Source organism: Hyperoodon ampullatus, assembly GCF_949752795.1.
Source record: "Hyperoodon ampullatus genome assembly, chromosome: 20".
Taxonomy (NCBI): domain Eukaryota; kingdom Metazoa; phylum Chordata; class Mammalia; order Artiodactyla; family Ziphiidae; genus Hyperoodon; species Hyperoodon ampullatus.
Window position 1 is genome coordinate 23,041,426 of NC_136933.1, and position 25,689 is coordinate 23,067,114.

The window sequence follows — 25,689 nt, forward strand, 5'->3', positions numbered from 1 at the left end:
GTCTCCTCATGATGATTATGTGTTTATAGGTGTTATGTCTTAAATTTGAGAAATAATTGTCTAGACACAAAATGCTATCTCTGCCATAAAAAAAGAACCAAAATGAACTCAGATTTAAATGCATTTTGTCCTATATGTCTAGTAAAAATAAATCTTTCATTGAGAAACATGATAATCCCTTAAAATTTTCTACAATGTTTTCATATACATTGTCTCATGTGATGCTCAAAGTACGTCTGCTGAATATTGCTCATCAATTTACTAAAAAGCCAGGACCTGCCTGCCCCTAATTCTCCTGTCTTGTAGAAACTTCTATTTCCAACATGCACGGAGTCAGAATTTCATCCCACTCTATGGGTCAGAGCTGCCCCCACCATGGGACTTTCCTGGTGGTCCAGTGGCTAAGACTCCGAGCTCCCAATGCAGGGGGCCCGGGTTCAATCCCTGGTCGGGGAACTAGATCCGACATGCACAGCTATGAAGTTCACATGCCACAACTAAAGATCCCGCATGCTGCAACAAAGATCCCTCACAGGTAACAAAGATCCCGCATGCCACAACTAAGACCCGACGCAGCCAAATAAATTAAAAAAAAATTTTTTTTTAAAAAGGAAAAAACCAAAAGAATTGCCTCCATCTACAGTCAGAAAATCCTTCTTCCTCAAATGTGATCCTCCCAAAGGAAGCCTTCTTCAGCCTCAGCTACCTAGAAAAGCTTTACTTTTGAAGTCCCTCTTTGCCTGCCTCTTGAAGGATATTAGTTCAGGAAAAAGAGCTGATTCCAGGGTCTCCTATGCGATGGAATAGATGCCAGCCTCTGGTTTTTCAAGGGTAAAACCATGGAGGGTCTCCGCTGCCATACAACTTGCTCTTATGGATGGCAGCCCAAGTGATACTTTTGCACTTTTCACAGACAAACTATGATGCCACTTGCAAGATAAACAAGATCAAACATGATGTGTACATTACTCCTTGTCACTTCGGATGAAGGACGCCAGGTCACAGAGTGATGGGATAAACTCACATAACTTAATGGAGCATAACCGCCACTTCCTCTAAACACAAAAATACACAGCTGCCATTTGTGACCCCAGAGTTCACCAGCAGCTAACTGGCTGCATTTCTATCAATACAAACCCCTCATGTGAGTTATTGAGCCAACAGGAGAATAGTCCTTGTATGAAAAGAAGTAGAGGAAAATATAATAGGAAATCAAAGAAATGGCTTTCTTTAAATCATTTACGAAAAACAGAACACAAATGCGGTATTTTTTTTGCATATTAACATTTTATCCTGAGACGGTTTAAAAAAAAAGTCTATAGTAAAATTAGCTTTGAAAACAGATAATCAGTGGTTTTATACAACAGTTTTAAGCACAGAGAATTATTTTAATATGTAATTTGTTGTTGATTTCTAGGCATGACTGGGACCCTCCAGACAGAAAAGTGGACACAAGGAAATTTCGTTCTGAGCCAAGGAGTATTTTTGAATATGAACCTGGGAAGTCATCCATTCTGCAGCACGAAAGACCAGTAAGCACTTGTCATTAAACAGAACGCCAGTTCTCTAGGTTTCCTGGGTTCCCAAATAAACCTGAATTTCATACCGTTTAGCAATTTTTTAATCACAAAGGTAATTTATTTATTTGGCATTATTTAGAAATCATGTTTATTTTGTATCATGATTTGTGTATCTTATCTCAGAATTAAAGATACAGTCTCTATATTGTCCCTACTCATCAAATATAGGACTCATTCTCATGTAACTATAAATGTGCCTAATCGTGATCCTGAGTTTAATTTTTAAAAAAAGAAAAAGAACAACTCTCAAATGCAGCACTGAATTGCCAGTCTACATTGCTAATGAGAACAATCATTCATTCTCTCTGATACAAATGGACCAGGCAGTTCCATCCCTTGGTTTCCATTTTGGTTTCTTAATATTTCTTTGGCTTAAAGGGAAATTTTCCAAATGTCCTTTGTTATAACAAGTTGTTTTAATTGATTCTTATTAAATCTCCCTCAGGTTACCAAGCCTCAAGTTTCCTGACTGATTGTCAATCTAATGGATCAAGATTACATATAACTTTGCAGTGTTTTTCCCAATTATATATTTTAATTACATGCAAAGGAAAAGACATAGAAAGTTGTAAATAACCACTTGCCTCCTCAAAGTACAATTGAACAAATAGGCTCTTCCTTGGCCCTCTTTTGTTTTGATTCCCCCAGTCCTCACTTTCTCCCCTGGACCAATGCCTTCAGGATCTCTTTGAAATTCTATAATTCCTCTGCATCCCCTCTATCAAAACCTGGCTGCGATTTGCTCTTGTCTTTGTCTTAAAAGAATTTTAGGTGTCAGTGAACAGGAAAAAGAGAGTTTTCTTTGTTAGTGTCTTTAAGAGTATCCAAGAAACCACATTATTATATATAACATAAGGCCAGCCCTGAAATTTGATTAGAAACCGTTGCTCACCACACCCAAAATAAGTGTCCTTGATTTAGTTTTTGAAACCCTGTACTTATGATTATGTTCTTGAGAAACATGTTCAAAAACCTTATAATCACATAATTCATACAGGATATTTTTCTAAGCCTTCTTTGCCTTTCTTCAAATAACTCATATCTTTTAGAGTAACAGGACTTTACCAGAAAAACTGAAAGAAAAAAAAAGGAACACCACCGAACTGCAGGTTCCATTGCAAACATATAACCCATTCACTAAGTTATATGACTGGATATCATGATCTCTGAAATTTCTAAGATGAGAACTGGGTGAACCATGATATCACCATTGCATAAAATTTAAAATCACAAAATAATCATGCAAAATAATGAGTCTCAAATTTAAACGTAAATAACGAAACATTAATGATCATTCTAACAATGTCTGAGACTCTTAGGATGCTGGGGGTTGTCACTGTCCTGGAATGCTTTTGTAGCTGTGATGTCAGGAAACAGGATTGATTTTGGAAGCAATCCCGTCAGGATATTTCTGGTATTTACTCATGCAGCAAAACCCGTGAAGCCCCACCTATGTGCCAGGCATCGTACTACGTGTGAGGGACACGGCAGTGAGCAAAACATAGTCTCTACCTCAAGGAACTTGGAGTCTATCATTTAATTAACATGCAGAGTAGCGCCACATTTGTGAGAAGTAGACCATGTCCTGTATGGTTAAAATGGAGACACACCAAATGAATTCGCTCCATCAAGAGCTTATTCACAGGCCCTGTCATTGTGGCTGAAATTTCCACTTTACTCATGTCTTTGGGTTAAAGCTTTGAAGGCTGGGCCCGTGAGCCATGGCCGCTGAGCCTGCGCGTCCGGAGCCTGTGCTCCGCGGCGGGAGGGGCCACAGCAGTGAGAGGCACGCGTACCGGGAAAAAAAAAAAAGCAATAATAATAACAGCAGCAATAGCAGTAGTTGTAGCTCCTTACTGAGCACTTACTTATGTGTCAAGCCTTATAATTAGTAATTTATGCCTTATATCATATAATGATCCCAACAACCCAGTGAAGTACATGTATGTAATTCCCATTTTACAGATAGAGAGACTGAGCACATTTTAAGTAACGTTGCTCAGGTTCCCGTGGCTGGTGAGTGCTGGACCTGGAAGTTGAGCCCAGGCAGACTCATGCCTGGTGCACTTAATTACAACCCTACTGCTGCACATCCAGGATTAGCTAAACCGAAAACACATTTAGCTGGTAGCCATTATCACCTTAATTAGAGTATTTGATTATTTAATTATTTTGCAGTATAAATTAGTTTATTTGTTCATTTATAATAAATTAGTGTACTGGATTTATTTTACCAGAAACCTGGGCCCTGAGTAGTTAGGACACAAGACCAGTATACTTAACTAGCTCCAAGAAGAATGGAAAGATCTGGAATGTGGGTATGGCTGAAGATTTGGGTATGGATGGGTCTCTGCTGCCGCAGGAAAGGAGCAGTGGAAGGAACCTAGAAGCTTGGAAGGAAATGAAAATGGAGATCTTATGAAGAAATGGAAAGAACCAAAATGTTTATCCCTCCTAAACCATTTTGCTGAGGGCCAGCCTTATGCAAAATGATTTGAGCTAATCATCTTTATCATTTTGGCCAGGCTTTTATTACAGGACTCGACTATTATCTTTTTCTTTTCCAGCTGCCTCTCTAAATCAGAAAAACAGAAACAAAGGGCTCAGGGCATGGTGCTGTCGCAGAGAGTGGCTGTATCTTGATAGAGTTTACGTAAGATTCGAGAGTGTCTTGGACACACACGAGAGAGAGGATAGAAAGCAGGTTTGCTAAATAAGGGTGATGGAACAGCATGTGGACAACACGTAAGGACCGCAAGACTTAGGCACTCTCATGTCTTTTTCCTCCAAGACGGTCTGTGAGCATTCCTTTGCTCTTTTCATCTTTAAGGTCTGTAAATTATACACCGCCACTGGGTTATTCTCTGTTGCTCTTGTGAATTCCAAGATGATGCCATCGTCTGCCCAGTTTTCCCAGTGTCATCTCGGATTCCCCTCTCCCCAGCCATCTCGAAGTCCTGCCTTCCAGGAGAAATGCCACAGCCACTCCTCTCTTCTGGTCCACAATTGTTCATTGCCTGTATTAGAATGACAGCCACTAACTCTTTCCCCTAATTCTCCAATCTAGTCTCCACACCACCGCTAAGGCAATCTTAGAAAACCTCCTGCTCAAAACTTTCTCCCAGCTCTCAAGTGTCCTTAGAGCAAAATCCAAGTTCCTTCATGGAATATACAAAAAACCTTGTGGTTTGGCCCACATTTTGACCTCTCCAGCCTCAAGTATCTTCCTGCCTTTCCTGCTTCACTCACCATGTTCCAGCTCCACAGAGAGCTCTCAATCTTCCCCCCCGGACCGTTGCACAGGCTGTGTCTCTGCCAGGAATGCTCTCTCCACCATCTCTTTCTTCCTGTGGAAAATCCCATCTCCTCCTTGGCCTGTCTCACTTCCCCCAGGGCACCATCCCGACTACTGGACACTACTGGGGCCAAGCTTCCCCTGCTGTGAGCCCCCCTACAGCACACTGCATTACCCCTCACCACCCTGAATTGTAATGGCCTGTTTACTTGTCTGTGTCCCTCACTAGACTTTAAGCTCCTTGAAGGCAGGGACCCCGTCTGGTGCACCACTCGAATCCCCAGCATCTAGCGCAATGCCTGGCACATGGTAGGTGTTCAGTGAATACACACTGAATTAATAGTAAGGGAATGAGTATAGGTTTTACCCTTGCAGTTAGTGGGTAAAGTTGGTGGGACCTAATCCTTTTCTCTTGCTTATCCGTGAAGTCTGTACATTTCTAGTGACAAAAGGCACCATGGGTCTCCATCAAAGCACACACGGGGAACTCCACACACTGCTATTAGTAACTGTGGTTCCCGAATTCCACGATTCCCTAGCATACAAAGGAGGTAGAGGAAGAGAAGTTCTCCCCCGACCCTGGCCAAAAGGATCCTCCTCTTCCTTAGAAATCAATGGAATAGGCATTTATATTCTTTGACAGGAAAGTAAAAATGAATACAATTTTTGAAGTGCCTAGATGCTCATTTGACTATAAATTTAGAAATGATGACTAAATGGGCCAAATGTTTGATCTAGAAAAATACTTTGCCATCACCAGGAATTTATCTTAAACTGATTTGAACCACAATGTATTCCATGAGACAATCATGCAAACTCTCTGCTTGGATTATATTAATAAAAATTCTACATCCCATCTGGGTTGGATATGTTTATAGGTGAACCACATTAAAATAAAATAATATAAATTCAATTAAGCACTTATTTAGGACACCTTTATGCTTGAAAACAGAAAATAATGGGGAGATGTTATCTTCCTCTACAATAACTAAACCTGCACATAATGGTAAAAGTGAAAGAAAAAGCATTGAAAACACAGGGCAGAGTTGAAATGCAATTTAAACCCTCAGTAAACTTAAGCTTCTTTAGCAGTGAAGACTGTCACTTAAAGCTTAAGCTATAAAAAGTCTGAGACTTTCATCTGTTGGTTTGAACCGTAAAAAATTATTCCAACTAACAATGTGTAGAGCATTTACTGTGGTATCTCAATAAATATAAAACACAGTAGCCAATGTCATTAAAGGTTAAAAATCTAATGAGCATAAGTTATAAAGGACCAAATGATGTTGGCAATTTTTCTGTTCAGAACAGCACATAGAAATCCCATGCCCGCAATAAGGATTCTGAGAACAGTAGAATTTTTATAACCTGAAAAGCAACAAAATGCTTTTAAACTGTAGAAAACAAAACTTCAAAAATAGGTTACCTTTAAATAAGAATTGTGTGTGATTTATAATTTTATGTTTTCTTAACTTCCTCTTGAGCTCAGGACCCGGTGTTTGTTGTAAGCCCGCCCAGGTGTGCTGAGTTTTTCAAAATGAAAAGAGATCAAAAGAGGGCAGAAAGAGGTGCAGCAGTATCTCTGCTCTTTTGTTGTCTGTTATGAGCATGATCATGCTTCCTAAATGAGTTTCTGAATGTTAACAGTCATGTTGAATGACTAAAAATCTTTCAAGTCCCTCATGGAAAGTGCTGATTTAGTGAGATCATTAGTATGTCTGTCTGTCTGTTGGCTGACCATCTGAATGTGTATCACTGACTTTGGTGAGGCCTCTGCGTACCTTAGAGTGACTCAAGATTGCTACATAATACATTTAATTGTTGCCTGACTAAAGGGATTCGAAAGGTCAACTAAGGCATAGAGAAAATTCTAGTTCTGCCACTTACCATTTCTTTACCATCGAGGCTCTGCTCAAGCATGTGCCTTTCATTAAGTTCCAAAGTTATGGATAATTACCAATTATCCTTGCGGGGGTTTTCTCTTCTAATTTCTATTGGCATGAATTCTAGACAGTTGCCCATTGAGACGATAAATTGAAGTTTTAATCTACAAAATCGTAATTCATGGGAAGTTGCCATTCCAAGGTAGGGTGCAGGGTGGTAGGTATTCTGCTCCCTTTTCCATAGTCTATCATAGAAATAGATTTCTATAAATCAGGATTTAGTATATTTGTTTGTTGTATCTATTTTTTAAGGTGGAAATCAAAGTGAAGTTGTAACCAAATATACTTATTTGTCTAGTAAATTTGCTGCCCTCTACTGTTCAAAATGTTTTTTAAACAAATGTTTCCTCTAAGAGAAGTTTCTATCTCCCCTTAGCAAAATAAAATACTGTACATGAAAACAGAGATTATAAAATCAAGAATTAATAATATTATTAAGGATATAACATTAGAAACAGTGAGATTTGAAAAAGCCAAAGATTAGTTTTCCTGTGGAAGCAGTCCTGGGTCTCTACAGACAGAACAAAATTACTGGAAAATTCTCTCTAGTGTCAACTACCTTAAATATCAGCTCCAGCCAAACTATTCCACAAAATACCTACATACTGCAGCTACAACCTAAATGATGATTGGAGAAAAACAGTATTTCAGTACTATCAGAATCTCAATTACTACTTTTGCACTATTGAACCAGAGATAAATTGAAACAAATTTTTTAATTAAACAGAAAATGGTAAAGTAATTACCAGAATATTTTCTATCAATTTCACTGTTACTTCTGAAATGTAAACCAAATATAATGTTGACTAAGTAAGAGAATATATCTCAAAATTTCTGCAACATTTCTCATAGTAATTATACGATGTTCTCCATAACATTATAACAGTAAAGGAGAATAATATTTTAAAAGAAAGAACAGAACAATCTCAATACTGTGCTTGTCCAGACACAGGCTTTTTGACACCATCACAACTATTATCATAGTCTGTTTTTAATCCCCTAGTGCTCCACGGTAAACATGTCACAGGGTTATTACATGGCCTTTATCATTACGGTCACCACATATTCTGGATACCATAGGCCCTTTCGCTCTTGTGTTATGATGTCTCAAACTTTTCTATCACCACCTGTAACTACTATTATAATCTCATAAAATATTGAAATAAAAAGCACATCTCTAAAAAGGTTTTGGATATAATTGATTATTAAATACAGACTGTGTGTTATTAACAAAACTTTTGGGAATGCAACAGGCCAACAAAACACTCGGACAAGCTAATGTCCAATAATGGCTTTTGTTTGAATATGGCATACCTCAAAGCACCCAGTATCACAAGGTTGTAGAGCATTTCTTCTGGAGCTGAGATGTAGTTAGTTACTCCATGGAGGTCCCTGAGTTCTTTAGGAACTGGAAGGGAATGATACGGATCTGCTTTGAGGCCATGATCACATCATATATCTCCTGGAATATGTCCTCTCCTGGCCCAGATGAATGGCTTTTAGAGAACTGGAGTTTTTTTATTTTTCCCCTGACTTAAAATATTACTGTCCAGTCATTCCACGCTTAATTAGTGTCATGTAATAAATTCTCAAAGAAGTCATAACCCATATGTAGTACTTTAAGCATCCCTTTTTAATGTAAAATCAATGGCCTGAATGAATCTGGTCAGGCATGTATTATTTAAAAGCATTAAGAATATCACTGGGTAAAATAAATGCTCTGTCTTTTTTTCTATTATTAAAGCATATATATAATATGTATATATTTTCTCAACCTGCTTGTATTAACAGTCCTAGGTTTTGTATCTTAAATATGACATTCAGAAACCAGTGGAGGGGTGTAAGTCAATTACCAAAAAACAAGATTTTTTTTTAAAATTTTTCTCTAAAGTGTTAACCAAACCAGGGTGGGATTTTCTCCCTCTCTCTTCCCCAACCTTGACCGACCACAGTAATATGAAAAACCTAACTCCACCCAGGTCCATTTCTCTAGCTCGAGGTGGACCGGTAGAAGGTGATACTCGGGGTATCTCATAAAACGTGGCCTTTCTTCACTTTGTGAAGGTTCCTTGTCTTTACGCCTTTTCAGTGATCCGGACCATTCTTAAATTATCTGACACCCTGGGGACATTTTACTTTTCCCGAACGTTTCCTCCTGCCTTACGTGAGGCAGGACACAAAGTGCTGCTAGCTGGTGTCCTCTTGGTTCCATCAAGAACCTCCATCTAATGAAGCAGTTTTTCCTTCACCCCTTTTTCTTACAGCCCCCTCTCTCAACCACTCCGACACCTGTTCCAAGGGACCCTGGCCGGAAGCCTATTTCTCTGTCACCATATGGAGAAGTAACTGGTAGCCCCTCCCCTCCGCCCAGGACCAGCATTCCCACACCAAGCGCGTGCACCCCGGCTCTCTCTCCCATCTGGGTGAGCTCCTTCCTTCTTTAACTTATCTCATGCCGTCGGGAAGTTCAGGTGCAGCCCTTGGTCCCCAGAGGCTAAGAAGATCATCAGAGGCTGGCTACTCACCATCACCCCCACCTTGCTGCCCTTTTCTTTCTCACCGAGACCCCGGGTTCTTCATGCCAAACAACCCGCTAACAGTCTCCCAGCACTTCTCACTCCTCCCCCACCTTGTATCTCTTCCCACGTTACCCCTTGCCTTCCCCAGGCTCTCCAAGTGCCTGCACCTGAGCGAACTGTCTGCTGACTCCAGGCTTACACGCTGGGACCAATGAGGGCAGGGGCGATGGAGTGACTCGCCCAGAAGAGCTACTTGGTGACTGAGTTGAGCCTGTTTTAATATCCTGCTGTGCTATCAATGCTCAATCTCACTGTCACAGAGAGTTTGTCATAGTTTATGCATCAAGCTAAGGAGAAAACTAGAAATGATGGCGGAGAAAATAACTAGGGGCCTAAGTGATGCCATCAAAGCTTATCTTCATATCCTAATTTTGCCCATTTTACTTTACTTCCTTTGTTCTCTCTGGCTGAGATTTGTTGGGTGAGAGTTGATGCATGTTTGTGTGCGAATGTGTGTGTTTTTCATGCCTCACAGCGTTGCCCTCACTTAGCTCAGTGTGACTTTTCCTTCCCTTTTCCTTCACATCTGCTCCAGACTGATCGCATAAATCCAGATGACATAGATTTAGAAAATGAGCCCTGGTATAAATTCTTTTCAGAACTGGAGTTTGGACGCCCGGTAAGTGAGGCTAGACTGTTAATATAAAACGATTAGGAGAATGTTGTTTGATTTATAAAACATATCGTTATCAGAAGAGATAGGTGTCATTTAGAGAACAAAAGCTGAATACTATGTACACCAAAAATACTCTGAAAAAAGTATATTCTACACACACAAGTTTGGTACAGCTTATCCCGCATTCACTTCTCTACCAAACATTTAAACATGTCAGACACTTCCTATATAGTTTTTCTTTCCCACCAAATCATGCATTAGATTATTTTATATCTGATTGATTACAGATTCAAAATGTTGAGATAGTATCTGTCCTAGAATAGTCAGACAATTATTACAGATTTATAGAAGATTTGTATTTGTTTACAGTCCATTTGGATCTAGCTCAATCAGAAAAGCACTGTGAAATTTACAATAATAAAACTTACTGTTATGACAGCTCCTATTTGCTGAGGAATCACCAAGCACCTGGAGAGGGCTGGGTTCCATACTAATGATCTGAGCCCTCACAATGTCTGTCCAGTAAGAAGCCGGAGGCCAGAGGGGTTAAGTAATTTGCCCAAGAGAGTTAAGTGGCAGAGTCAGAAGTTAAACTCAGACCTATCAAAAAAACAAAAACTTCTGGCAAATCCCCACTATAATATACTGCCAGAATATCCCCACTATAAAATGTCTCATTTGCTCTTAGGGATATAAGGAAAAGGAAAAATGAGGAAACCCTGTGGACCTTGATTTCTCCTCCTGCTACTGAAAACTACCACAACTCCTCTAGTCCCCAGACCTCCACCAAAGGTGGACCTTACGAGAACTGCTTAATCTGTTTGGGATAAAGCATCAAAACAAGCTTCAAATAGCAATTTCCTTTATTAACTCGAGTTTTACTGGGGAATTGTAGCTGCTGACAGCAGTGCATTTGATGTCTGTCAGTTACATAGTTTTTATACTCTCACTGGTGTTTCTGAATTTTAAACCCTTAAAGAACATACTGAATACACCGCACAGAAGTTTTATTAAAGATCAGAGAGTACAATCTTTCTTTTATCATGTCATAGACTGATTTATACAGTCATATACTGACCATATATTATATACTAGATGGTTATAGTAGTTAGTCCCTTTTGTCCCCTAAAATGCAAAGGAGACTTGGTTAGATTCATTGTATCTTATTGAACTGGATCAAAAGTGACTGTAAATGAGTATAAACCAAATAATATTTTTAGAATTTCTATAACTAATAGGAAGAATATTTTTCCTAATTTGAATCCAAGTATTCACATAAATGCATTTTACTTTAGAGAAAAAAAATTCCCTAGCTTTAATTTATATGTGTTGTTATTGTTGATTAGACAGTTTATAGGGATAGGACCAATTTCTGTTTTGAACCTAAATTATCAGCATTTTTCTACAATCATTTTCAGGCCACACATGGAAACTCACCAGCATGCTATCCACCTGCTCCTTTGGTGTTTTTTTAAATGTAACTTGCATTCCTCCGTGGCTAGAGACTAGGAATGCTAATTTTGATTTGATGAAATGAGTTTATAAATATACTAATCAAATCACTAGTAATTTTGCCCAGTGCTTGAGAATATTTACGAACATCGCACTCTTCCTCCTGGGCTACACCCATTTTGCTCCATTCATGTCACTCTATATGTGTATCTGATACTGTCAGCGCTCAATTTCTAACTGTTGTCACCTTTTCCACATGTTCATTCCTTGCTGCCATTGATTCTCCTCCATTCCATCTCTACACTTCTGCTTATGTGGTGCATCTACACCCAGCCTCCTAAAAAGGCTCTGGACTATGTTCAAGATCATTCTTCTGGTGTTTCCAATGAGGTAAAAACAAATTATTCTCTTTTTCAGATTTCTCTCTTAGGACCTGTTACTGTGATTCTAAACTTCCGTGTTTTACAGTTCGCTAAAGTGTCTGAGCTGTTTTTGAAAATCTGTCTTTGCATCACTAGATTGTATCCAGTATCATTGCTTAGACATCAATTATACCAAAATTGTTGGCTCTTTCTGAAACATAGGTGAAGAATCATTCCGATCATTACTTTCAGGTGAACTATTCAATGCATCCTGGTATCCAGGAGTGTGATAATCAAAAAGCAAAAGTAGTAGTGTTAGTGCATATATTTGATTAGACTGAGTAAAATACTGCTGGAAATCTCTTCAGAGCCATTTTATCATCATGCTTGGAGGTGTAGAATAACAGTTTATATTCTTAGATAATCAGATTTTTATGCCTCACATATTCCTAAAACTTATTTTAATTCTTTCATTTTCCTAAATACAATTTGTGGACTTTAGCATCAGATAAAATCAAGAATAGGGCTGACAAATAACTGGCACACATGTCACAACCTCCCAGTCAGACACCCTTGGCAGACATTACTAATCCTTCTCAATGCTATAATCCAGGCAGCCACTCCAATAGATTATCACTGGCACATGAGATGAAATGCATTTTCCATCTCTGTATAGGAATGCTCATGACAATCTGATAGGTTAAAAAAAAAAAATTTATGCCTGGCAATGTAAAGTGTTATTTGAATTAGTCAAAGAGAGTATGAAAAATAAATATTTTCATTGAAAAGTCTTAACTCAGTTAAATATGTGCAACTAGAAAACAAAACTAGTAGAATACCTATGCTGCAGGATATACTACTGACACACGATGGTGACAACTGGAATTGCAGGCACAGTCTCAGGAGGAAATACCCAACTTTCTAGACCAAGTTGCAATTCCAAATTATTTCCCCTGAGGTATGCATCACAGTGTATGTTAAAACAGAGAAGTGTTGAAATATTCATATATTAAATAAAAAGTAAAATAGAGTAACCAGAAACATTCTGGGTTATTGAATTCAATCATTTCTAAAGGCTTATTTGCTGTAGATAGGTGTATAATCTGAAGAAAATCAAATACAACAAGCAGTTCTATTCTGTGTGTCATGTTACCTCTAGATCTGAAGAAAGGGTATCATTTCAACATATGAACAGCCAAAGAATTTACTTTGGAATTCAATTTGGCCAGATATTTCTCTCAGATATCTTGGTCAGATATTTCCAAGATATTTTTAAGACAGTTAGTTCATTGAGTACTGAAATGGAGTTAGAGATCACCATATCTAACTCACTCATTTTTCAGTCAAGAAAAGTAGAGTCCAACTATTTTAAGAAATATGTCCAAAATCCGATGATAATATGGTGGCAAATTCAAAATAAAAAACAGATCTCTTAACCTTCACTTCAGTGCTATTTCCTTTATACCATACTTCTTAGCAATTCCAAAAGATATATTTAGAGCTCAAATCTTTTAGAAACAAATTATTTACTTAATACTATTTCTTATTACCCATTAATTTCTGTGAAATACTTTTCTATAATTAACATTACACAATAATCCTCGGGATAAAAATAGTAGAAACTTAATTCTATGCATTCTGTAATGTTAACGGTAGTGGCAAAAAAAATCACATAAAGAAGCACTTTGCTGATGGTAAACTGATATTGCATTATCTCTTAGGGATTGAGAAGGGGGTGCTGTATATTCTGATAGCATATTAACTATATTATTAACTTCACATCATGGTTTTTCAGTGTTAAAAAATCCTCTGATAAGGTACTGGATTCTGTCTCTAATAACCTTATGTAAAACATTTCTGGTAAAATTTGTAACTGATTAGACATTATCTTAGCTGCCATTTATCAATTGCCTACTATATGCTATGAATAACATACTTTTTAATCCATAAATATAAGTGAGAAGCTGGCATTAATAAGGAACAATTAAGGACTTTTAAGCAAAGTTTAATCACATGATCACATAGCAGAAAGAGCAATTCAGTGTCTGTATTTTATTAAAATGACCTTCATTTAGGCGTATTAAAATAATGGTAATATGTAAATACTCAGTAGATCATAATAGGCAAAATAGCTACCTCCTTTCTGGAGACAATTTCCATTTCAGAATGAGTACTATTCATATACTTTTCATACAAGGTTTTCTCTTAGTCATCTATCTAAATTTTTTATTGTTTCCTTATAATTTAATACTGAACCTTTCCTTTGAACACCCATCACAATACTGGTTTCAGTTTATTTTAGGTTGTGGAAACCAGCCCAAGGAGGAGTAATTGTAGTTTCTTAGCCTAAGTCTAAAACACAATTAATTTATCAGTATAGAGCCTTCACTTCTTACACTATGTTTTATTTCATATTACAGTATTGTTTAGGCTCATGATTCAAAATCATTTAGCTGGTGATTCAAAATTTCTGATCACTCTAGGGGTATTCTAAGAGTGTTCCACAATTGATACTTTTTGATGGCCAACTGTGGTTTGTGGTTGGATGTCCCATGAAAGCTGTGAGCCACACAGGTGGCAGTGCTCTGAGGCTCTTTGGTGTTGCTCTTCTGCAAACATGTAGAATTAATATTTCAAAGTCAGAATATAATTGTCTGGTTTTATTTATTTACTTGTTTGCCATCCTTCTTATTTAGTATTTATCTTTCCACCTTTCCAGTGTCCAATTCAGAGTAGCAAGTAAAAAAAGTCATGTAAACTTATCCGATTAGCAGACCAATTTTTTTCTATCTTTATATTTATTGAGAAATTCAGAATCTAAATGTTTTACAGGAACTAAAAGTATTATAATATGCTTTTCTCTGTCTAGAGAAAAGAGAGGGTAATATTCTCTTGCAGAGAGAAGCTTTTGTTTGTTTTTGGGCAATTCCATTCTCATTCAGTAAAAATGAAAATATTAGTTAATAGAAGCAATTTTAGAGTTATGCATAAGGGGGATTGTGTGTGTGTGTGTGTGTGTGTGTGTGTGTGTGTGTGTGTGTATACTTGGTAGGCATTTCCCTATACATCCTAGACATCATACATCATACCACAACTACTTTTATCTCAAATTCATATCTAACATTTTTGTTTAATATCTGTTTCATTGTATTGTTTAGAATGAAGAAGTATGAAAATGGTGTGTACAATAAGCATTTGGAATTATTTATCAATTTGTATCATCTATTTTTCTTTGTCCCTAAAATCATGGATAACTGAGAGCTGATTTTCTGACTAAAATGTTAAAAGTACACTTTTCTAAAAAAAGGTTATATTTTGATTCATTAAATCATTTATTTTAAACTAACCCTGAACATAACTAATTTCAAAGATATAAATCTGTACCTGATTTAAGGACCAGGTAGTCTAGTTTAATTTCAAACCAAATTCTGTGGTTTTTATTAAAAAGTCATGTCTATGTTGACAGATGAAAGAAGTTCTGCTTACATTTTATGTCTACATAAAAATAACACCTGGCAACATGACAAAAATTTATAAAGAAGGTTATGTTTTATAAGGATTAAAGACTACAAATATTTCTTTAAACATCAAACCATTCCTTTATGTAAGAAATTTCTATTTATGGTCTATTTCTACATGAAGGAGTGTTTATTAATTTTTCTTTTTCCCCCTCAGGCAATGTTTGATTTATGAATATTTTGAGTTACACGGAGAAGAGCGGTGCTGTACAGTCGACCCTCCATATCTGTGGTTTCCACATTCACAGATTCAACCAACTTAGGGACAAAAATATTCCCCCCCAAAAAATTCCAGAAATTTCCAAAAAGCAAAACTTGAATTTTCCATGCTAGCAACTATTTCCATAGCATTTACATTGTATTAGGTATTATAAGTAATCTAGAGATAATTTATGCAAGGATGTAGGTAGGTTATATGCAAATAGTATGCCATTGTATATGAGGGACTTGAGCATCCTCAGATTTTGGTATCCTTGGGGAGGTCCTGGAACCAATTCCCATAAGATACCACAAGAGATGACTGTATATCAGAAGAGGAAGTAGATAAGAAGAAAGTAGAGATTAGGTTGCATGATTTCTCTTTGGGAAAACATTTTTATGCCCAAAATAAATGGTATTTTTAACCTCAATTTTGACAGTATTCTTTTTAGGATACCTAATATAATGTCCAGGGACAAACAAAATTTTGCTATGGTAAAAATTTTCATGGAACTATCTTTCTATCTTAACAGGCCTCCTTGTATCAATCCTCTATAGACAGGAGCCTGGAAAGACCCACTAGGTAAGAGTCTCATTATTATGTAACCAGGATATCCTATACCAGTGGTTTCTTTTTCAGTGAAATAGAAATGAAAAAGTATGTATCCCTCATCTTTATTTTAAGCACCATAATTCATGAAGTTGTTTTAACTTGTTTCTGCATCATTTTATATGACCATATTCAAGAATGTATAAAAATTAAGTAAAATAATTCTAGATTCCATTACAGGCTGAGAAATTCTTGCCTTCCCTGTCTCCTCCATACCCAGTTTTCTTCTCCTTAGATAAGTATAAGAAACATCTAATTTTCAATATTGTTAGATGATGTGATGATATATTTGAAAAAACTGTAATAAGTTAGAAAAAATTTTATAAATTATGTTCTACATATGTTTGTTCATTATACTCTGACCACACAAATCAGGAATGCTGTTACAACTGATAAATGAGAACTTACTATATACCAGGCATTCTAAGTACAGAAACATACTCAATCCCTAAGATTTTATCTCTAGTAAACTGAAACTTGGGCTCCATAACATACGAAGTTTACACAGTTGGCAAAGGACAAAGTAGAATCGAACCAAAATAACTTGTAGGTCCTAACTGTGTTAAGAGTCTACCAAGGCAAGTTCTGTTCGTAGGCTTTAAATATCACTCTTACTTTTAAAATATTACAGAAGTTCAGACACAGTAGACTGACAATAACGAATAATGCAAACTCCCAGCCATATCATATCATCAACAACAAATATTTATATAACAATAATTTGCCCTTCTACAGATTTCTATCAACATAAATGGAAAAGTAAACTGGGTCCTTTGTACATTGGTTTCATGTGTGCCATTCAACAGCATTAATGTCGCTGAGAAAGGAGCACCCTGAGCCCCTTCTTTTATATCTTTTACAATTAGGTATGCACCTAAAATGTTTGAATTTTAGTTAGTTCTAACCTGATCTAAGGATTTACGTAGAGACACACAGACACTCATGTGACAGGATAATGACAGCAAAAACAGGTCTAGGCGAACATGGGCGTCCTCTTTAGAAGAATGCAGACAAATTCTGAGGTCTGGCTCCACCTCTATACTTGCAAAGCTTGCAGGTTACATTTATTCATTTGTAAAACAGTGACAACAGCACATAGCTCAGCGGTTGCTGTGCATGCTGTGTAAGACAATAATGACAGTAAAGCAAATAGCATACTGCTGGTTCATTGGAGCTGGTGTGCTGTTGCTGCTGGTGTTGGTGGAATTTTATCTAATGATTTGACAGACAGCATGTTATGTGAGGTAGATATTCGTTCACTAATGTTTGTCTTAAATGATATTACACTCAGATCCAGAACCATGATATAAAGTCCCTGCCCTTACAGACTGTCGACACCTTTTAATACAACTGGGTAAAAGGACTCTAACAGTTTATTTGATGACCAGATTATTGGTCATTCATTATTTAAACAGAAAAATGTTGGAATTGCAGTGTAAGTTTTTTAAAGCTAAGATTATTAGGAAAAGCCATAGGGAAAGTTCGAGGTAAGAAAAATTGGTCTTACCAGATTTCCTTCTTTTTTCCAATCCTTTCCTCCATTTTGGCATCCCTCCTCTGGATATATTCATGTTGTTGCAACTGTTCTGTAAAGAGAAAAGATGTATGGTACAAATCTTAACACTGAATTGTCAGTAACAAAATATTACACTAATAGGAGAATTTTTACTTTAAAAGGTGATTATGTTCATACACAAAACCTGTACATGAATGTTTATAGTAGCTTTATTCATAATTGCCAAAACTTGGAAGCAAACCAAGGTGTCCTTCAATAGGTGAATGGATAAACAAACTGTGGTACATCCATATAATGGAATATTATTCAACAATAAAAAGAAATGTGCTATCCAGTGACAAAAGGACATGGAGGAACCTTAAGAGCACGTTGCTAATGAAAGAAGCCAATCTAAAAAGGGTACATACTGTTGGTTCCAAATATATGACATTCTGGGAAAGGTAAAACTAGAGACAGTAAAAAGATCAGTGGTCACCAGGTGTTCACAGGGAGGGAGGGATGAGGAGGTAGAGCGCAGGGGACTTTTATGGCAATGACACTACTCTATAGGATACAGTAATGAGGGACACATGTCATCATACATTTTTCAAACCCATAGGATGTTCAACAGAAAACATGAACCCTAATATGAACAATGGACTTTAATTACATTTAATGATAATATATCAATATGATTCATCAACTGTAAGAAATGTACCACACTAATAGAAGATGTCAATAACAGGAGAAAATGTGTGCAAGGGAAAGGGAGCATATGGGAACTCTCTGTACTTTCCAATCAATTTTTCTGTAAGCATAAAACTGCTCTAAAAGAATTTAAGATAAAAAACAAACTGCTCAGGGCTTCCCTGGTGGCGCAGTGGTTGAGAGTCCGCCTGCCGATGCAGGGGACACGGGTTCGTGCCCCGGTCTGGGAAGATCCCACATGCCGCGGAGCGGTTGGGCCCGTGAGCCATGGCCGTTGAGCCTGCGCGTCCGGAGCCTGTGCTCCGCAATGGGAGAGGCCACAACAGTGAGAGGCCCACGTACAGCAAAAAAAAAAAAAAAAAACAAACTGCTCTAAAAAAATTAAGTCTAGGAAGTCCTAGCCACAGCAATCAAACAAGAAAAAGAAATAAAAGAAATACACATTGAAAAGGAAGATGTGAAACTGTCACTGTTTGCAGATGAGTCTATTAATTTTCAAAGAGGTGATTATAAAGAAATAGTTTTTAATATCAAGGAATGAATTCCTAAGAATGCAGTTTGGGGGATGGGGGATAAGAGGCATACCATGGCCACCAGCACCTTCCACTAGTCTTTCTGATTCAGAGTTGAAACCCCTGCAACACCAACCAAACTGAAGCTGATTCCTTCTTTCAGTTCTGCAAGCATGGCCAGTGACTTCAGGAAAAGGAGGAAGAGCGAGCCTGCGGTGGGGCAGCCTAGGGGCTTGGGGGATCCGACTGCGAGCAGAACTAGCCCAGGTCGAGCAGACCTCCCAGGATCAAGCCCCACCCTGACAAAGTCCTTCATTAGTTCTTCTCCTTCTTCCCCATCAAGAGCAAAAGGTGAGCAGCAATAAATGACATATAAACAATTTACTAGTTTAAGTTTTAACTTGGGGAAAGCTGGTCCAATGATAACTACCCAGAAATAGCTAGCAGGTAAATAGTGTCTTAAATAAAATATAGTTTCAGAACAATAGCTTTCTTTATACACAGATTAAATCAGGATGGTGAACCATTTGAGTGGCTTAAAGGACTCTTATCATCTGTTAATGCTTTCTTTTCTCCAAATATATTGTGTGTGTTTTCTGGAACAAATTTAAAGTGTCAAATATTGTATTGTCAGGCTATTAAAAGACTACAGTTCCAAACATTTGCATATTCTCAACATTTTCTAATGTTACTACAACTAGAAAAATTAATCAGATATATAGAATAGAAACTAGAAGTAGCAACAGAGAATGTTCTTGCCTAAAACATAAATTGGTTTTGGATTTTTTAAATTATTTAATTCTAGACAAAAGTTTGTCTAACCTATGAAAGTTGCTTCTTTAATCACCTGCTTTATATTTTGGTCAATATTCATACATACAGTAGAATATCCATGTTCTGCATGTAACATAGTGTTCAATTCAAAACAGTCCACTAGTAAGAGCTAACTGGTTTCAGGCCATAATTGTAAAGTTTAGATATCACCAAGCCAATTTTCTGTATGGCCTGTCTCCTCTCTGGAAATTTAGTGAATTGTGTTGAAAGGAAGATGTCACTCCTTCAAGTCTCTGTTTAGTTACACATTACTGCAGCTGTAACAGGAATATTCCCAAGATAGAGACCTAGGAATGAACCAGTATCCATAGGTACCTAGGATTTGGGGACTCAGGGGCTCCTCCAATGCTCTGGGGTTGAAATATAAGAGAGAAGAAATTTGAAGTGTGTGAAGAAAGTGAGCTGTAACTGAAGTTTCTATAAAGTAGCAGAGATTCAGCTACACATATTGAATGTAGGCACTGAAAGTGTTGCCACGTGAAATTAAAGCTAAGAGTTAGCTGGTCTGTGTGCAAAAGATTTTTGGTTTTGATGATTGGGCTCTGGACAGGCAGGAGGTGCTAGCTCTTGTCCGTGGGCTAGTAAAGCTGTGACTGCTTACTGGGAGATTCACAGGGAGGGATCCCCTTTCACTATACCATTCCTCAAATTAACAGAAGTACCCGTATCAGATTCTACTCATTTACATAAACAAATATCCCAAGGAAACCAACAGGTCATGAAATGCCATTGACTCATTATGCTTAGATACCACCCGAAAGTTAAAAGGGTTCTGATTAATTTAGATATTTGTTTTTATCCTAGGGGGTGTTAAGTCAACTTCCTTTCTCAAATACTACATAGCTACTTAATGTGCTTATCTACTTTTGAAGAATTTGGAGAAGGCAGGAGCTGTCAATAGAGCTATTTTCCTCCACTAGACTTATTTTCTAAGAAGAAAATGTCCCATCAGATGTAATTTGGCCTCTCATGTATTAATTAACTCAGCAACACAAAAGAAAAAACAATTTCCACAGATATTCGAAATTGATGTCAGGGTTAGCTCTACATTATTATATTGCAAATGATTTTTTAAAAAGACCCTTCCTGGAAAAAAGCAAGTGCATTTACCTCTGATGACAGTTTTACATTATATCCAGTTATCCTTATGGGAAACTGCCTAATAAGAGGTTGAAGTTAGAGAAATTAAAGAGGTAAATTCATTTGTTTAAAGAGGTGCTAGCTGGGTTTTTTCTTAGAAAAATATTAGCAGCAATAGTTCACAGCAACTGAACTTGATTTTGCAATTTGGGAAAGTATTTTGTCTTATAGCTTTTTCTATCTAATGCCTATGAAAAATTATTTGATACGGTTATGGGAGTATTAATTAAATGTAAATTTATAAGTTACTCTTTACCTCTTTATTATTATAAATCAAATAAGATTCAAATCCTGACCCTATTCAGATGTTTAAATCTATAGCATTTTTGGTATTAATTACAAAACCTTTAAGTCACTACCAGGTCATGCTATTAGCTTACAAGGGACTACTGGATTTTTGAATACCATATTTGCAGAAAGATGGATGAAATATGCCAGAGAAATAGTCGTATTAGTGACACCAGTTACTTTTTTTTTTTTTTTTTTTTGCGTTATGCGGGCCTCTCACTGTTGTGGCCTCTCCCGTCGCGGAGCACAGGCTCCGGACACGCAGGCCCAGCGGCCATGGCCCACGGGCCCAGCCGCCCCGCGGCATGTGGGATCCTCCCAGACCGGGGCACGAACCCGTGTCCCCTGCATCAGCAGGCGGACCCTCAATCACTGCACCACCAGGGAAGCCCCCACCAGTTACTTTTTATACACCGTTTTGTTAACTATCATCTGCAAAGCTACATTTATTGCCTAAGTATTGCCTTGCTTTAGAATTAGGCTTTTTTCTCTAAAGTTGAAGCTACACGTATAACAATCAGTGTCTAGATTAAACTCCACTAACTGCTTTCTCTTTGCTGTGCTATCTGATGCTAACTGACATGCTCTCCTCTTTATGAGCCTTTTAACTTCTCCAACGTCTCTCTTCCACCACGCTGCCCTGGAATAAAAGGTGGGGACGATAGCAAAATATGTCCATCCCTTTGCAGTTACTCAGGGCTCAACGGCAACCCCTCCCATGAGTTAGATTACTGTAACACTTACAGACAGCATTTGGACATCCCTCATGACTCACAGAGGGCCATTACTTTCAAAAATGGCTGGCAAATGGCCCGGCAAAACGCAGAGATCTGGAGCAGCACTGAAGAAACGGTTTCCCCCAAAATCAAATCCCGTAGTTGCGATGACCTTTTAAACGATGACTGCGATAGTTTTCCTGATCCGAAAGCCAAGTCAGAAAGTATGGGTTCTCTGTTATGTGAAGAGGACTCCAAGGAGAGCTGCCCCGTAACATGGGCTTCCCCCTACATCCAGGAGGGCCGCAGTAATAGCAGATCAAGGCTCCGACACCGGTCAGCCCACGACGCCCCAGGGTTCCTAAAATTGTACAAGAAAATGCACCGCATCAACCGCAAGGATTTAATGAATTCAGAGGTGATTTGCTCTGTAAAGTCAAGAATAATGCAGTATGAAAAGGAGCAGCAACACAAGGGTCTGCTCCATGGATGCAGCCAGTCCTCCACTGAGGAGGTGCCCAGGGACATGGTACCCACCCGCATTTCTGAATTTGAAAAGTTGATTCAGAAGTCAAAATCCATGCCAAATTTAGGAGATGAAATGTTATCTCCTGTCACCCTAGAACCACAACAAAATGGTTTATGTCCCCAAAGGCGATTTTCCATTGAGTCTTTGCTGGAGGAAGAAAATCAAAGTAGACACCCTTCTCAGGTACAACGAAGCTACAAGTCTAAAACCCTGGTGCCGATCCACATTGAAGTCACCAGTGATGAGCAGCCGAGAACTCATATGGAGTTTTCTGACAGTGACCAGGATGGAGTTGTGTCTGACCACAGTGATTACATTCATGTGGAAGGATCGTCCTTTTGCAGTGAGAGTGATTTTGATCACTTTTCTTTCACATCCTCTGAAAGTTTTTATGGATCCAGCCACCATCACCACCACCATCACCACCACCATCACCGGCACCTCATCAGCTCCTGCAAAGGCAGATGCCCTGCCTCCTATACTCGCTTTACAACAATGTTAAAACATGAAAGAGCTAAACACGAAAATACCGAAGAGCCCAGAAGACAAGAAACGGACCCTGGCCTTTCTAAACTGGCATTTCTAGTCAGTCCTGTGCCTTTCCGGAGGAAAAAAAATTCAACTCCCAAAAAACAGATGGAAAAGGCAAAATGTAAAACGTCTGTATTTGAGGCTCTGGACTCTGCCCTTAAAGACATCTGTGACCAAATTAAGGCTGAAAAGAGAAGGGGAAGTTTGCCAGACAACAGTATACTGCACCGTCTTATCAGTGAACTGCTGCCAGATATTCCTGAAAGGAATTCATCACTCAAAGCTCTAAAAAGGAGCCCCGTGCACCAGCCTTTCCACCCACCATCTCAAGAAGGTGCTATTCATTGTCCATTGTACCAGAACGATTGCGGGAGAATGCCTCACAGTGCCTCCTTCCAAGACGACACCAACAACAACTACCACCTCCAAGACCACGACAGTGCACTGAGCCTCCAAGGTGGATCCACTTTTCTATCTTTTCCCTTGTGGTTCAGACGCCCACCCTCCAGCTCTTTCATTTTCCATTCCTACATTCATCATTCTTGAGCTGTGAGGCCACTTGGATTCATTATGTATTGTGAAGCAAATGCTTGTTGTGCAAACATGCCTTACTGAATAGTTCTCATTTACTCATGGGATATTTGGACTTGATGTGTGGCTTAAAGTGATCATCAATTCACAAAAATTTACTCATTCAGAATCGAAAGGGAAAAAACCATTTTGTAGCTTGATATTAGGTTTGAAACAACTGTTACATAGAAACAACCAATTAAACTTATTTTACCAATTTAAAAGAATTTCAAGGCAAAAATCATAATTGGATATCAGTATCCTTAAGAAACTGACAACTTTGCGTTAGCTCTTTTTTTGTTGTAAAATGAATCAAAACCAATAGTTTAACAGTCTTTTCCTTGATTCTTCTATTAACTTTATAGTCATTCATTCAATAAATAATTTGCTGACATTCCATATAGAAGATACTAAATCATAACACTCAGGAAGCAAACCAAAATATGTAATATAGTAATTGATTGGCGATTAAAAGAGAATAGGACTTGTTTAATAACTTTCTCCATTTAAAAGATACAATTGGGATAAAATTTTTGTGAATATATCTTTAAGCTCTCTCTATGTGTCTCATTTCCATCATTCATTGTATTCATTTTCTCTTCCCTTCCATTATTTAATTAATTTATTTTCTGTTTCTGCTAAAACAACCCTATACTGACATTTGAATTAGACTATTTAGGATAAAAGTGACTCTCAACTTCATTTTCATAGATGGATTATTCCTTAAAGTGGAACACAAGGACAAATAGCAATTCAAATACAGAGGATATTTTTTCAGGTTTACGTTACTGAAAAACACAGGATGTTTTGATATTTTTATCCAATTCTTTTCATTAATGCTTAAAGTACATCTGTTTACTGTGTAAATTTTAGGAAGCTGGAATGAATATTCCAGGCTGAAACTTGGATTCTCAAGAGAGATTTCTATGCACCAGACACTGCAAAGTGCTTTACATACATTATCTACTTAACATGGCATAAACCTAGGTGATAGATATTATTGTAAATATTGTTTTACAGTGGAGGAAATCAATACCCAAAGAGGACAAGAAATCTGACCAAAGTCACACAGACAGTAGGTAGCAGAAACAAGATTCAAACTCATGTAATTCAGATTTGTAGCATAGAATATAATCTCTATAGGCAAAAAAAGAGACATAATTCAGATTTCATATTAATGTACTATATATAGCCCAATTGTTAGTTACCATTGCACAAATTTGTTTATCTTATTAGTATTTATCTTTGCTTTCATTTATACTATACGACATGCTTCAAAAACAGTAAATTCAAATTTTCTAGATCAATGCCAACAATTTGAAATTTTCACTGATTGAGACATGTCATAACCTAATGTTTTAGTAAATTAGTTACTTTTCCAGTTATTCAATATCAGTTACATTTCTACGTATAATGCATGCGATATAAGATACCATTAATAGATACTTGCAATCATTATTTTATAATGTAATTAGTCATGTATATTTTGTTTTAAGGTGAACAAAAACAATGCAATAGTTCATAAGTAATATGGCAACCAATGCAACACATTCTGTTTAGAAAATTTTTATCCCTTTGTTTATTGGAATAGATATTCACTTTCTAATAAGATAGTTGAGCACAAAGGAAGGCAATAGGTAATAGCCTTTTAAGCCTTAAGCTTTAAGATGCCATCTTCAGACTCAAAAAGTAATTAAAAACAGAGAGAAAGAGGGAAGAGAATGGCCATGACATAGTTCTGTCATCATCATACTTTATTTTTCTCTTTTTCATTACTATGTTCTTAAATTGTTCCACAGCATGTTTCAGTTTTTATAAGTCGTTGCTACCTTCTCCATCTTCTCCAGGCCCTATCATAGTAATTATTAACTGGTGGCAAAAAGAATAGAAATAGAAAGTGTTAAATCTTTGAAGTGAACAATCCCTGTAACTGCAAATTGTCTATACCAGGTGCTACGGTATAATTATATCAGCAATGTTACAGTTATATTTATATTTATGATTATAATACTTCTGCAATCTTGTATTACAGAAAAAGGAAAAAGGAAAAAATGGAAAAATATCCATTTTTCCTCTTAAAATGCTCTGTTTTTGTCTTATATCACAACTTTATAATTACCCATAAGTTTTAGACCCATGTTTTCCATGGTGGTGTCTCTCCAAATGTGAAGGGTAAATAGTTGCCACCAGGGAGAATGGCTAAACAAGTCTGC

At 37.4% G+C, this 25,689-nt stretch overlaps 1 protein-coding gene across 21 annotated transcripts in view; it reads left to right on the top strand.

The window, feature by feature from the left end:
• Positions 1 to 25,689, top strand: part of SORBS2 (sorbin and SH3 domain containing 2) — a gene marked incomplete at both ends in the record, with an annotated part of 89,063 nt that overhangs the window by 33,886 nt on the left and 29,488 nt on the right. For 6 of the 21 annotated variants that reach the window (XM_079726486.1, XM_079726487.1, XM_079726488.1 and 3 more), the window contains 5 exons: positions 1,418 to 1,532; positions 9,083 to 9,241; positions 11,799 to 11,855; positions 16,077 to 16,126; positions 19,032 to 19,219. In XM_079726486.1, the coding sequence (XP_079582612.1) occupies positions 1,418 to 1,532; positions 9,083 to 9,241; positions 11,799 to 11,855; positions 16,077 to 16,126; positions 19,032 to 19,219 (569 nt within the window). Of the gene's footprint in view, positions 1 to 1,417; positions 1,533 to 9,082; positions 9,242 to 9,932; positions 10,017 to 11,798; positions 11,856 to 16,076; positions 16,127 to 19,031; positions 19,220 to 21,782; positions 23,364 to 25,689 lie in introns of all 21 variants that reach the window. The other 15 variants (XM_079726479.1, XM_079726494.1, XM_079726495.1 and 12 more) reach the window with 7 other exon arrangements.